The 15,786-nt window shown below is 37.7% G+C and overlaps 1 protein-coding gene across 1 annotated transcript; it reads left to right on the top strand.

Moving 5' to 3' along the window:
• Positions 1–11,156: 11,156 nt before the first annotated feature.
• On the top strand, positions 11,157–12,489 carry LOC121786515 (B3 domain-containing protein At2g36080-like). The gene is made up of 2 exons (XM_042185150.1): positions 11,157–11,659; positions 12,159–12,489. Exons 1-2 carry the CDS (start codon positions 11,206–11,208, stop codon positions 12,230–12,232), a joined length of 528 nt encoding a protein of 175 aa, XP_042041084.1. The 5' UTR covers positions 11,157–11,205; the 3' UTR covers positions 12,233–12,489.
• Positions 12,490–15,786: the final 3,297 nt, after the last annotated feature.

Raw genomic sequence — 15,786 nt, 5'->3', positions numbered from 1 at the left:
CTGCGGCCATACTTCTATGCTCACAAGGTATGCGTATTAACCGATCTGCCACTTCGGCAAGTTTTGACCAAGCCAGAAGCATCAGGCAGAATCGCCAAATGAGCCATAGAGTTGGGAGAACACTCAATCGAATACCTACCTCGGAAAGCCATCAAGGGACAAGCCTTGGCAGATTTTCTTACAGAGGCAAAGTTCGATCAAGTAATCCCTGTCATTGCCGAACAGAAAAATTCTGCCAATACCGAACTAGCACAGCCCCTGGAATCCGAAGTAGAGCCGCCGGATTGCTGGAGCGGATTCGTAGATGGAGCTTCGAATAAAACGGGAAGTGGAGCTGGTATTCTACTTATCGCTCCCGACGGACACGAGGTAACTTATTCACTTCGGTTCTTGTTCCCAACCACTAATAACGAAGCCGAATACGAAGCTCTCCTTGCCGGACTCCAGCTAGCGCAAAGTCTATTTATCAAGTCTCTCAAAATCCATTGTGATTCACAAGTCATAGTGAATCACCTGTTGGGTACAAGTGAAGCCCGTGATGAGAGGATGAGGAAATACTTGGACAAAGCGCAAAGCATTAGCCGAAGTTTCTCTTATTTTCGGATAATCCGCATTCCCAGAGCGGAAAACAGCCGAGCAGATACTTTAAGTAAGTTAGCCTCATATCCAAGCTCAAAGGTGGAGGAATTGATGCACCGAAGCATTGATGAAGCTGAGGTACATTCAGTAGCCAGCTCGCCGAACTGGATGACGCCGATCTTACAGTATCTAGATCAAGGACAACTGCCCCAGGATAAGAGAGAAGCTCGGAAAATCACATGCCGAGCACTTCGGTACGAACTTCATGGAGGAGTCCTATACAGAAAGTCCTACCTTCAGCCGTTATTGCGATGTGTAGGGCCAGAAGAGACGGACTACATCCTTAGAGAAGTTCATGAAGGATCTTGCGGTAGCCACATCGGAGCTAGAGCTTTAGCTAAAAAAGTTCTGAGATGGGGATATTATTGGCCAACTTTGGTACAAGAAGCAGTGCAGCTCGTCAAGACATGCACGAAGTGCCAAATCCATGCAAATATCCCAAGGATGCCGCAGACCGATCTATATGCTATGCAAAGCCCTTGGCCTTTTATGCAATGGGGCATAGACATAGTAGGACCACTACCACAAGCTCCTCGACAAATGAATTTCCTTATCGTTGCCGTGGATTACTTTACAAAGTGGGTAGAGGCTGAACCATTAGCTACGATAACGAGCTCGAAGGCATTGGATTTCGTCTGGAAGAACATAGTGTGCCGATTTGGCATACCCCACATCCTCATTTCGGATAATGGGACTCAGTTCACCGACAAGACATTCAAGAATTGGTGCCAAGAGCTGAATATTCAACAGCGGTTCACTTCGGTCTCCCACCCACAAGCAAACGGACAAACGGAGGTAACAAACCGTATCTTGGTGAAAGGGTTAAAAGCTCGGTTAGAACAAGCCAAAGGACAATGGGTAGAAAATCTCCCTCAAGTCCTATGGTCCTACCGAACTACACCCAAAACCTCCAACGGTGAAACTCCGTACAGTCTGGTGTACGGCACTGAAGCCGTGATTCCGGTTGAGATCGGCATACCCAGTCCCCGAACTCTTAATTTCTCAGCAGAACTGAATGAGGACGGACTGAGAGCCGAACTAGATCTTGCCGAAGAAAGAAGAGAATTGGCCTGCATAAAAGCAGCCAAGTACAAGGAGCAAGTAGCCCGGTATTATAACCAAAGGGTGAAAAAGCTGCAATTTCAAGTGGGAGATCTCGTCTTGAGAAACAACGAAGTAAGCCGAGCAGAAAAGCTGGGCAAACTCGAACCCACATGGGAAGGTCCATATCGGGTGTCAGAAGTCCTCGGCAAAGGGTCTTACAAATTGACTCACGTGTCAGGAGAACAAGTACCCCGAACATGGCACATTTCCAACCTCAAGAAGTTCCATCTGTAAGAGACAGTCCGGTCAGTCAGTCTTGTGTCTAGTTCGGTCCTAGAGGTATGTGCTTTCTTTGTTTTTTACTTGTTCTTTGTGCTTGTTTTATAAAAGTTTAAAATCTTGTTTGTCCTTTTTATTTGTCTATGTGCGTTTTGTCTGTCTATGTGCGTGTCGTCTCTTACAAATGTTACTGAGGTATCTTGTTCTTCGAAGGCTGATCCCCTTTTTAGAACATATATAAGCCAACGATTGTGAGTCCAAGCTTCTAAGGAGGATACAAGACCACAATTCAGCTTAAGAAACAAGCAGTTCGTCTGAAACGAACTGCAACAAAGGGAAAGTCCGATCCACGCGATAAAACTCGCCGAATTAGGACAAGGGAAAGTCCGATCCCCAAATTAGGACAAGGGAAAGTCCGATCCGAGCGATAAAACTCGCCAAATTAGGACACAAGCTTAGTCCGGTCAAAGAAATTTACTTCATAAGACCAAAGACGAGTCCGGTCAAAGAAGTTTACTTCATAAGACCAAAGACGAGTCCGGTCAAAGAAGTTTATTTCATAAGACCGAGGACCAAGTCCGGTCAAAGAAGTTTACTTCATAAGACCAAAGACGAGTCCGGTCAAAGAAGCTTACTTCATAAGACCGAGGACGAGTCCGGTCAAAGAAGTTTACTTCATAAGACCGAGGACGAGCACGATGAAATTTTTTCGCTGAGCTGTAAATACGCAGTGATAGAAGCGAAATGAAAATTTCATTTATTAAATCTTGTTCGGCATATAATTCTGCTGCCCTACGAGAAGGCGTTACGCCATTACAAAGGACTATTCTACTGTCCATGGTTGCTAAAGTTGAGCCATCTATTCACAAAATCCTCGTGAAGCCGAGTTCGGCCATTCCGGGCAGCTGAAGAATAAGCAGGTCGACGAGATGCTCTAATCGACCTACCGCCTCTTCCCTGAGCCCGGGAAGCTCTAGCACCTCGGCGGCGAAGAGTCTCTTCACGAATCATTTGCCGATCTTGCTCACTCATAGTCACCGCTCCTCTGCGAACTTCAGTCCGTCCTCGTCTTGACGTCTCCGGTTGTTCCTGAGTTCGTTGCTGACTTGGAGTAGGGTTTTGAGCAAGTGAATCAGAGGTTCGAGCTGGAGTGCGACCATCTGTTGGCGGGAAATGCCTAAGGAATCTCTCGATTGAGGGACGCCGGGAAAGAATGATGTCGTACCGAGAAGCCCAGCGCCGCAATGATTTCACGACTTGTTGGCAAGCCGAGCTCTCCAGCGCATTGTTCCTCCGGAGTACATGATATTCCTCCCACAGTTCGTCAACTCGTTCCTGAACTTCAGAGATGGTCATTCCCCCGCGCCTGCAGATGAAATCCTCATACGCAGTCCTCTCAGCGACGGCAGTATTCAGCTCGGCCTCCAGATCTTTCTTTTCGGACTCTAAGTCCTTATTGTCGGCCTCCAGCTTCACTAAACAAGCCAAGAGTTCGTCATTCTTCATCTGGTCAGCTATGGCTTTTTTCTCAGCTTCGTCTAAAGCGGAAGAGTACAGCCGCTTCCAGTGAAGTACCTCCAGCTCCTTAAGAGTTAAGAATACAAAGCAGCTATGTCAGTTCGGCATTTCATTTTACTGAGCAGGTAGTAAACCACAATAGGAGTAAAAGAGAGTACGAAAAGCTATACGAAGACACAAGTGTAGAAAGAAGAATTTTTTCATTCATAAGAAATTTTTTTTTTTTTTACACAAGGAGGGCTTCAAGGCCATTTTACAAGAAGGAAGAAACTAAACTAAGAGAAGGGAGACGAAATCATACTCCGCCAGCTTCGTCTCCGGCTCCTCGGTGAGGTTCAGCTTCCTTCTCCTTGTCTGCCTCAGCTTCAGCCTCGGCCTCCTTGCTCCCCCCAGCCTGCTCGGTGCCCCCATCACCGATCAGCAGCACCTCTTGCTCGGCCTGCCTGTCTCCGGTCTGCTGATCAAGCTGCTCGGTCTCACCCTCTCCGTGGAAAATTGGAGCGGGTGAAACTGGCCCTAAGGAGGCAAAGATAGCCTCCATATTCTCGTCCCGGTCAGCTCGGCAACTACGAACTCGGTCAGCAGAAAGCAGGACCGAGGACGAAGCAAGCTCCTCAAGGAGCGGCAGACTCTGGAGACGAGCTGCTATCTCTCGGCCGTATAGCGGCAGGACGACTTCGGGCCCCTGCTCGGCATTATCGGTCATCAGTTTCAGCAGATCACCGACAAAGGCCGAAAATTGATTGCTCAGAAAGAGTTTCTCCGCGAAAGCACGGAGAACCTCCCCTTGGGCAACCACGGCGGCAGCATCCCTCCGTTTCGTCTGCTCTCGCTGGATGACGAGCTGGTTTTTGGCAAACTGGGCTTCATCCTGGGCCGAGATCCTAGCAGCTCTGGCCTTCTCAAAGTCTGCCTTAGCCTGTTCGGCCTGGTGACGAGCAGCCGCCAACTTCCTCTGCATCTCAGCATAGTCGCTGGACGCTTTAGAGAGTTCGACTGCGACGAGCTTGCTGAGCATGCTATTCCTCTGAAAATGGAAAAAGGAAAGAGTCAACAGAGGGGCCACCAAAAAAACATAGGAAAGAAGCAAAGCCAAAGAATCAAGAAGAGAAGTTACCTCGGCAAAGTCCGTTGGCCATGCAAAAGGCTCACAGACATGCTCCGAAGGGGGCGCCAAGACGATGTCTCTCTCCGGCGCTCTTGGGGGCTTCTGGGTCTTCCCCTTCCCCTTTGCCGAAGTGGACTCCGGCTTTTTTGGATCCGAAGAAGAGGTCTTCTGCCTCTTCGGATTCTTCTCGGCATCAGGCGCCGAGCTGGTAGCCTTCTGTTTCTCCGGCTCCTTAAGCTCGGAGGATTTGTGGCTAATCTTATTTAGCAAGTTCACTGCCAAAAAGCAAGAAAGCAAGGTTAGTTTTCGCCACAAAAGCAGTAAGGCACAAAAAAGAAGTCCTCACCCTCAGTCTCTTCGTCCGAAGACGAGGAGTCGAACACGAAGTCGCCCTTGACGAGCTCAGACTCCAGGTACTGCTTCCTAATCATAGGAATCTTATTGAGCTCGCCCTCGAGCTCGTTCAACGGTTCTAACCGAGGATGAGGAATCACGGACTTCGGCCCTCTCCAGGGAAAGCCCGGAGCCGCTGTCCTATTATAAAAAAAGAAGCGATGTTGCCACTTTGGCCACTTAGTTTTGCAGAAGGCCCTAAAAGGCTGTAAAGGGATCAAGTAAAACCAAGATCCTTTTCTCTTAAACTGGAAAAAATTAAGGATTGCCCTCAGAGACAGATCCTTATCTAGCCTACGCAGTTCGGCAGCAAAGGCCGATAAGTGCCTCCAAGAATTCGGAGTCACCTGACCTAAAGGGAGTTGGAAAAAATCAAGCAGCTCTACAAAGGCAGGGGGAAGAGGGAAACGAAGCCCGCATTCCAAGCCGGCTTCATAAACGGTGGCGTAACCCTCCGGCGGCGAGTCAGCCCTATGAAGGTCGTCGGGAATCGCAACCTTCCCCCCAGGAAAAAAATATTTTTCGTGTAGGGATATCACAGTATCCTTACTCAAGATGCTGTGAAAATACTCTACGGTCTTCTCCCCGGATTCTTTCCGGCTAGAAGGCCCCTTACCCCCTTTCCTACCGCTACCTGACTCAGAAGAAGAAGAAGAAGACATGGTTCTTACTCTTTGAAAGTCTGAAGAAATTCTGAAGAAATTCTTGAAAGCGGAAGGAAATTTTTACGCAAAAGAGAGAGAATGCAGAAGAAGCAATAGCAAAAGTGTTCAAATGATGAAGAAAGGACGTATTTATCAGATTCGGAGAAGATTTCAAAATCATCGCACCGTTTCGAATCCCACCTTTTCAGGATTCAACGGCCGGATTTTACTGTCGCATTTAATGCAGTCACGCGCAAGGCACGTCCCCTAACGTCAGCCTCCCCCGTACCTTTATCCAGAATGCCGAAGTGACTCGCTTCGCCGAAGTGATTCACTTCGCTTTTCGGGGGGGGTAGTGATGGGGTACGTACTAAACAAGCCCAATAGCAGTGACGGCCCATCAGCCCAAAGCCCAAGGAAGAGTATCAGTTCGGCATTACCAAAGAGTTCGGCCCCAGCCTACAGCTCGGTAAAAGCCGACCAATCAAGCTCTACTCTCAGATCGGCAAAAGCTGCTCGGCAATAGTTCAGCAGTTCGGTCTCAGTATTCGACCGAACTGGGAGATAGTGGACTCATGCAGAACCTCCACGACCTCCACTACACGATCTATTTAGTGGTGTCAACTCATGCAGGATCTCATGCAGGATAGCGGACCAAACAAAGAGATAGTGGACCCATGCAGGATCTCATGACCTCCACGACATCCACTACCTAGTTAGTGGTGATGCAAGCCATGACCTAGTTAGTGGTGATGCAAGCCACGATCTTAGTTCAATGTATAAATAGAACTTAGATCAGATAGACCAGGAGGAAAAAAGCTCTCTAGACATCAAATATCATATAGCAAGTCTGTATTTGTAAGCTGTAAACCAGATCAAGCAATACAATCTTGCCCTCCTTTCTTCCCGTGGACGTAGATTTACCTCAGTAAATCGAACCACGTAATTCCTTGTGTCGTGATCTATATTTTTTTACCCGCATTTATTACTATCAAAAATTCGTCCAACCATCATGGTCCACTATAAAAACAAGGTAAAAGTGAAAGGTGACGAATTTTTAGGGACGGACGAAAATTGAATTAAGGGACAAATTTTCAGGATTTTCTAGGGGAAAAGAGCTAGTGTTGTTTAAGAATCAAGAAACAATGTGAAATATCAAGAAGTTAGCATGATGTTGATTGTTTTGATGTTACTTTGTGTAAATTCTTGAAATCCAGCTTCCAATTTGCTGACATTATTGAAATATTTTGAATATTTAACACAATTGAGTAGTAGTTCATGATTCAAGAACTAACAATGATTCTTCGTTTCATTGTATCTAGGGTTCATTATTGGAGCCCTCATCTCCTATATTGAAACACCTTGTTTTGGATCATGACATGTGGATTTTACTATAGGAAAAATAGTACTTTCTTCCGTACAGAAATAAATGTCCTATTCTTGACTAATTCGAATTTTAAAAAATTATTTGACTTTATTAAAGAAAGTGAATAGAACAAGTTTTTGGAACGTGGGTCATACTTTATATTGGTTATATACTCCCTTCGTCCCACAATAGGAGTCACAGTTAGTGTGAGCACGAATTTTATAAAATGTAAGTATAATGAGGATGTGGAATGTGAGATTCACTTGCCAAAAATATTAAAAATAAAATGGGGGTACTTATTGATGAACGGACGAAAAAGTAAAATTAGAATATTTAATGACCGAAGGAAGGAGTATAGATATTTAACATTTTATATATAAATAAAATTATATTGTAATGAAAAGAAAAAGAAATTGCAATGGTTAATTAAAAGACCAAACTCAACTACACAAGGTCCCCACACCTTTATGAATGTAAAAAGAAACACCAAAAATATCAATTTCGGTAGTTAAAGTAAGTAAATTCAGATAGCCCATGAGTTATTTCAAATTTCAATTTTACTATGAAAAATGTTCCATGTTTGCTTTGTGATGTTTCTGCTCTATGTATTTCTCATTATTTATTGTTTGAAGTTGTTAAAATATCCCTCTATCCCTCCTAGGGATGAAACAGAGAAAAAATTCGATTGTATTTATGAAATATCAAAGGAGATTAAATGGATGTATAAGAGAGCCGAAAAAGTGCAAGGATGATTACAAATTTACAAGAGATACAAATGACATAAAATAGAACAAATACACAGGGAGAAATAAAGTTAGTTACTATACAAAATGCACTTTTCCTGTCAAAGACAAAAAGTTTCAGTGCCGTTTAATAAATAAAGAAAAATGATGATTGATGAATAAAATGTGAATATGGTCAACTATATCTCTGACGTCCCATCTATTTTTGTCATTTCTAGCACTCTTTCCTAAGAACTGTCTGATAATAATACTTCACCCAATATACCTGTATCATTTATTTTAGTCATTTACTAGGAATAGGAATAGGAAATGGAAATGGAAATGGAAATGGAAATGGAAATGGAAATGGAAATGCTATGAACCATAAAAGGATATAAAAATAATTACAGCTTCTAAAACATTAAATATAATAAGTTTAATTGTGAGTGTTGTAGTGTTTTCACTAAATAGCCCTTTTGCAGAAAAAATTTGTATTCGGTTCTTTTATGCATTTATTAACCAATCTATATTGAATTATTACCCTAGTTCGATGCACTTTTAACATTATTTATTTTATTTTATATATTTAGTTCGATTCTAATTTATTAAAAAATATTATTGACATTTTTTATTTTATAATAAAATTTATAAAAAAAATTATGTTTATACTAGGTCGCGTTTAGTATATATGCGATACTTAAAGTTTAACTAAAACAACCATTTTATAATAACATTCTTTTACATAAATTACTACAATTTGATAACTTCTTGTGAAGTTACTTGCATTACACTACAATAAAAATTAAATCTCGATTTAACATTTTCTCTTTACTTGGAATAAATGAATAAAATAAAAATAAATAAACAGAGCTTTTGAATTTTATAAATTTTATAAAATAAAAATATTAATAAAAAAATTTTGTATTAAAATTAAACTAAATACATAAAACAAGACAAAACAACTGTAAATATGGAGTATAAAACAAGGATGATGCTCACATAATATGCTTACACAAGACATGTAGCATATCATTTCTCATGGTGCAAAATGATATGCTACATAATTTATGTGAGCACCGCTCCCTTCAACGCAAATTTAACATCATTTGTTTAGTTTTATATTTAGCTTGATTCTAATGCATTAAAAGATGTAACTGAAATTTTTAATTTTACAAAATTCATAAAAATCAAAGCTCACGGATTCATTTTCTCAGTAACTTCAAATAAATACTAGTACATGTATTACTATTAAACTAGTCATAAAATAATAAAATAATTCAGTTACTAATTTGGAAATTGAAATCAAAATCTATATGTGTATAATAATAATCATTCAATAAACACTCAGCCACTAACTAGTCTCATGATTTAATTTTATACTACTAGTATTAATTTAAATTGATTATTGCTTTATTTGGATAATTTCAATTGATTACCGATTTAATTTGCCCCAATTGATCTTCAATTCCAATGATCTTTGACAGAAGTATACAAATAAGAATTTTAATTGATTTTAACTTCAACCTGTCACTTAGATATTTCAATTGATATTATATATAGTTGAGAAGTAAATTGCTTTTCAATTGATTGGAACAATTGAGATTCCTACTAATTTTAGATTCATTTGATTGAATTTAAGATTTCAATTAATCATTGATTCGACTAAATAATTGGAAATTTCAATTGAACAATTAAATAATGCGTATTAAATTGAATTGCAAGTCTAAAAAAACATATTATTATCATTATTGCAATTATGATTGATTTTCCTCCCAACGTCTAATTATGTACTACTCCCTTAGTCTCTCAAAGATTATCTCATTTTACCCATCTTAGTCTGTCCCATAAAGTTTGTCCCACTTGAAATCTTACCAAAAATAGACATTAAATACACTATCAATCTCCTAAATGTAGGACCCTTATTCCACTATACACCTTCATTAAATACAAAGTTAAACAATTTCTTAAAATCTGAGTCGGGTCAAATTGGAACAAACTTTAGGGGACGGAGGGAGTAATTCGCAATTCACATCATTTGTAGTATCACATTATATAGTAATTTTACACTTGTATCAATTACTAATATTTTAGTAGTCCTCTTAAAATTAAACAAAAATGGGCTATCGTCTGCTACCCTTAACTCCAATTGCACAACCTTATATTTATCTTTCTACGTATTCATCTTCCCACTAATTTACCGCTACCATTCCTTCAACTCCACCCTCTTCAGCCACCACCATAACTATCAATCATCTTATTTTTCTTTTCTTTTAACATAAATTTTTGTTTTTTAAGATTCAGTTTTTGGATTTAACATTCACAACCTACAATAAAAATTCCAATTCCATTGTTATTAATTAGGGCCAACCGGCCAAAGTATTTAATCTGGGGATATAAAGATTCATGTTTGATTTTAATTCTTTAATTTTGAACCGGTCAATACCAATTATTTGACAGGAAAATACCAATAAAAATACCAATTCCATTGCAGAAAAATAAAGAATAATAGACAGGGGGTGTGAAGCTATTGATTATGTGACAGGTAACAGAAGCAAAGATTAAAATAATAAAAAGAGATGAGATCACAAATCAAACACGAATGCAATTTCAGAAACGGTCTCGATTTATTATCTGCGATATTAAATCTTATCTCATCTTCTATATCTTCTATTCAATACCAATTTTTTTTATATATATTTTCTTCATTCTTTAGGCTCTAGTATCCTTGTGAATTAAAGGTGTATAAGTATGGAAAGAATATTTGTTTAACTACATAAATTGAATTGGTGACATTTCTAGTTGGAGTTTTAATAATAGATTATCCAATCATCGTAAATTAAAGTATATATATGCAAAATAGTATCTCAGATTTGCTTATCAATAAATTTTGAACAATTGAAATGGCGAAGACTATGGTTATGATTAATTATAATGCATTTTAATTATATTCGCGTACGTATTTAAATTATTGGTATGTCATACTCACATTATTATTTATACAATGTAATTATTATCAACATCAAATTATAAACCCTTTCTCCTAAAAAACCCTCTGTAAAAACAAACAGTAAATATGGTTATATTATGAAATTATTAGTTTTATCATATATACTTATATAGTACTCCGTATATAGGAATTGACAAAATTATGGTTCATTTATTGAATTATGGTCCAACAATAAACAAAAATAAATGTACCATACCTGACCAATCATTCCTATGGTTACAAACCACTTCCTTCTGTTCAAACAGTTTTTAATCCACAAACCTATAGTTAAAAAAACTGAATTATCACTGTAGTCTATAAATTCCCACACATCACCACCACACAAATATTTTTGACTATTCATTCTCAAATAATACCTTCAATAAAATACTCAAATTATTAGCCAGTGGGAAAAAGGAGAAATTCACTGTTTGGACAATTAATTATTCAAATTCAAAATTCTTTAAATTCCACTCTTTTTTTTCCATTTTCATCACTTCTCAAAAATGCCAACAAACCATTGGCTCTCTCCTCCCATCTCCACCGCCGCCGCCAAAATCGACCTCTCGAAAGAGGCCTTATTCGAGAAGCCGCTGACGCCGAGCGACGTCGGCAAGCTCAACCGCCTCGTCATACCGAAGCAGCACGCGGAGAGGTACTTCCCCATGAACAACGGCGGCGGCGGAGGGCTGCTGCTGGGGTTCGAGGACGAGGCCGGGAAATCGTGGCGGTTCCGGTACTCGTATTGGAACAGCAGCCAGAGCTACGTGCTGACGAAGGGGTGGAGCCGCTTCGTCAAGGAGAAGAGGCTCGATGCTGGAGACGTTGTCGTCTTCGCGCGCCATCCGGACGACCTCGGTCGCCTCTTCATCGGATGGCGCCGGAGGGGCGGGCAAGAGGCCGATGCCCCTCCACCGCCAAATCGCGGTGGCTGGAGTGGCCTACTTTACCCTCAAGTTGGTAACCACTCTGAAAACCCTATTTTTAAGCGGCGGAAAAATCATGAATTTTGGTCGGTCCCACAGTTTTAAAGACTAGTGAGAAATTTATGAAATTTGGATCTCGTGGCAAAATATAATAATGTTTTTTAATCAAGCAATTGCAATTTTTTTATGCGTTGACGATGATATATTTAATTTGTTAACGGTAGCATCCATATATGATTTAACGGATGCTAGTATAATTTTATTAAAATTTTCACCGTATTATAATTGCGATCAAATTCAAATTTCCCAGTCTGATTTATAATTGCGAGCTAACTAGCATTTAACTAGATTTTATGAATTTTCCATCAATTTATCGTTTAATTACTCTTTAATTAGAAATATTTGTTCTTATTTTAGTATGTAAAAATATACTCCTATGTGTAATGAACGTTGGCCAACAACGTATGAATGATTGAATCTCAGCGAATTGTTGCATCAAGTTAATCTAACGATACATGTTGTATTAATTGCAGATAATCCCGAAAAAGAGAGAAATAGGAATTCGAAGAGGCTGAGATTATTCGGGGTGAACTTAGAATGGGACTAAGAGGAGCCAACTTCGGGTTCAGGGGAAGAGCCATACCATGAGTAGTACTCGCGCCATCGTCGAACCGGTCACACGGTAAGCTTAGGCGTGTGTGATTCGGCAAATATTTAAGTCACTAGTTAGAGAGTTGGTGGAGACGTGACTGGTACAATTTCCTAGTTTGATTTAATAATTGTTGTTTCCCTTAATCAAACAGTCACAATTTCTGCTATATAGATGGGAATTGTATAATTACTGCCTTTAATTTAGATGAATTATTTCTGATCATACACGATCTCAGTATATCAATTCATGGATAGTAGCTAGCTAGTTGTCAAATTGAACAAGTAATCTTAAAAAACAGTTGAACAAGTAATCCTCGTGTGAACAAACAAATAAATACACATTCAATGCATTCACATCATTTCATCTTTTCTCATGTATTATTATTATTATTATTATAAGATATATTCGATTTAATTGAATTTTACGAAATTTTAAGTTCTTGCAATATCGTAACTAGTGGAATTGTAAGTTTTGTAACAGTGTAAATTACAGTGCTATAAGAATTTATGATTGTGTGAAATGTGATACAACAACACAAGAATTGACAATTTCACAAACTTGCAATGTATATCTCTGTTAAACTTGATATGAATTGACTTATTGATATCATGCTTACTAGCATACCAAAAACCTCCTATGTAATGTGAAGTCTAACTAGAGTCTTAGACATATGATCAGCAGTTTGAATTTAGAAAATAATGTGTTAAATCAGGATTTACTCACTCTATTGACTTCGAAAATGGCTTGAAAAAGTAGAGATAAAATTAAAGTGGGGAAGTCAACATAATTAAGTTTTACGTTGGGATCTATTGTAATTTCTTTAAATCAAATTTCGTTATGTTTTAGCTTTTAAAAGTTTAGGACTAACATTTTGTTTATACCATCTAAATAAATTATTTTAAAAATCGCCCCTCATATTAATGCATATGTACAAGTAAGTAGATAAGGGAGATAGGACTTGACTATTCATGTTCACTATCATTAATAGAGTCTCTACAATTATACCACCTGGTCCAGGTGCCTGTCAAATATACACCCCTTTATTTAATTCAATAAAAGACTCGAAAAGTGTGGATCATATCATTGTACTTATTATCTGTACGGAGTTTTGGGGTATTTATGGAATTATCATTTAAGCTTAAATATATAATTTAAATATTATAATCTAGACATTTACGATTAAAAACTATTATATAGATGTTGTCTTCCATTAAATCATTTGTTATTGCATTTTAGTCATTATTGCATATTAATTGCACAAAAAATAACTCCCATCATCATTATGTGTACCAAATGCACATCTTATACCAACCGTTTACAACAATCTAATATTTTAGCTACATTTAGTTATGCACATGCAAAAAAAAAAGAAACCTACAATTTAATTTCTCTTATAAAAAAAAGATTTGACTTTTCATATAAATGGGATTAAGTGGGTGATTATTGCACCATTATTAGCGTAGTTGCAAAATTTGTAATTAAAGTATCCTATTGAAATCCATGTCCAAATTTTTCAAAGATTTGCAAGCGGTGCTGCCGTTACTGCCATGAGAAAGATTATTAATTAAATTATTTTAATCTTTATCAAACCATTAAATATAATAATTATTACAACACACCCTTCATTCTCTCTATAACCCCCAATTTAATAGTAGATAATCGATTGGAACCAACATTAATAATATTTTTTTTGTTTTAGTATTAGGGTAACCTAAGTGGAGAATGTGAAAAGTTTGAAGAGAGCCTCATGGTTCATTTTTTGCTCTATAAATGTGACATTTGATCTATCCACGTATACATACTCACCTTATACAGCTCAAACTTCATCTTTTTGTTCTTCACACGAGTAGCAAGGTTGATACCATGGAACCATTCCACACCTTGCTCGATGATCTACAACTAACAAAAACTAATTCGATTATCAAAGTCTATTGTATCCATGTCTATGAAGTTGCCGCTCCTAAAGACAAAACCAATATCGTGCATTTAGAATGTGTGCTTCACGATCGAATGGTATGTTGTTTTGTGTTTTTTAGTTATGTTTTTGCAAGTTATATGAAATCATTAGCTATGTACTTTTTTGTGTTCAGGGCATAGGATTCAAGCAACTATTCCACGAATTTTACACGCAAGGTTTGGTGCACTAATTAGGGAAGGGGGTATTTTTCGTATACGCAATTTTCTCGTGAGGCAAAATCGGCCTCGCAATCCAGTTACAAATCATGCATACCATGTTAAGATGATTTCAAGCACACAAATGTTTGAAGTTAGTAAGCCTCAATTTCCAAAATTGAGTGACGTTAGCATAATAATTACTAGATATGGACGGTTTCAAGCTTTGAGAGCATGTCAACTTGGAGATGGATCTTGCAATCTGGCAAGGGAGGATCTTCAAATTGATTGGTGCTTTTGAATTTAAAATGTAAAAAAACATCTACTATCAGTAAGAATTATCAAGTAGGCTGATCCAGTGTAAGATATCGAATATAGATCTAAAACCTCCAAAATAGAATAAGTGATCAACAAAGTAAAATTGAATTGGGACGGAGGAAATTTTTTATTAATATCTAGCTCATTTGTTGGTCATGATGAGTATATTTTAAAGTTTTTTTTTAGTATATTTTAAAGCTAAGGGTTTAAGATTTAGGTTTCGGGGTTTGGGTTTTTAGTGTATAGAGTCACTGTATTGCAATGAAATGAAGCTCGACTAGGAAGTGTATAATAAAGAAGATTATAGATCAAAGAAATTCCAACTTGGGATTCTACTTTTTAGTTTCAACAATATAAATTAGAAAGATTAATTAAATTAAATTAAATGAAGGTTAATACATCATACTTAATTAAATTAAAGAAAAGTTTAAAACCAAATTTTGTTCCGTTGCTAAAATATTTTCTTAAGACTCAATAGGTTGTCACTAGAAAAATTAAATTCATTAATGATCCGCTTCATAATTTGTGTTTCTATTAATTAATGCAATAAAGTGAAGAGTGTTTAGATTAAAACTTATCTATCAATTAAAATTATTTTTATTATTTGAAAGGTCAAATAATTATAACTCCATATATAAAAGGGGAGTTTTGAAAAAATTTAAAATAATATTATTTTAATTAAAAATTTATATATCAATTAAATTTATTTTTATTATTTGAAAGTTCAAATAATTATAACTCATCTACATAAACGTTTAAAACTAAAATACCAGTAACTAATACCCTAAATAATAAGCTCATTAACAATCCACATTCCTCCATTTCAATTTTACTCTTATTGTATTCACACTCTATCAAATGGCGTGAGTAACGGAATGTGATCATGGGGAACCCTTTGGCTTTTCATTTCTTATAACATTCATTACCTTAATTTATTAATTTATTGTTTATGGTGTTTTAATTTCATGTCTTTCTATATTCTTATGTTGTGCCTATAAAAGCATCAAGTTGTATATGGATTACACACCAATAAAAGCATTCTCCCTCATCTCTCAAACTCTTTACATTTTGTTGTGTAT

This window comes from Salvia splendens, chromosome 22 (assembly GCF_004379255.2).
Source record: "Salvia splendens isolate huo1 chromosome 22, SspV2, whole genome shotgun sequence".
In the NCBI taxonomy this organism is placed as follows: domain Eukaryota; kingdom Viridiplantae; phylum Streptophyta; class Magnoliopsida; order Lamiales; family Lamiaceae; genus Salvia; species Salvia splendens.
This window is presented reverse-complemented; position numbering and strand designations above follow the sequence as displayed.

What these genes read in the sequence shown, in the direction of transcription:
- LOC121786515 (XM_042185150.1), top strand. Translation starts at nt 11,206, where the DNA reads ATGCCAACAAACCATTGGCTCTCTCCTCCCATCTCCACCGCCGCCGCC. An exon ending in CCTACTTTACCCTCAAGTTG is followed by an intron (nt 11,660 to 12,158) that starts GTAACCACTCTG and finishes TATTAATTGCAG; the next exon opens with ATAATCCCGAAAAAGAGAGA.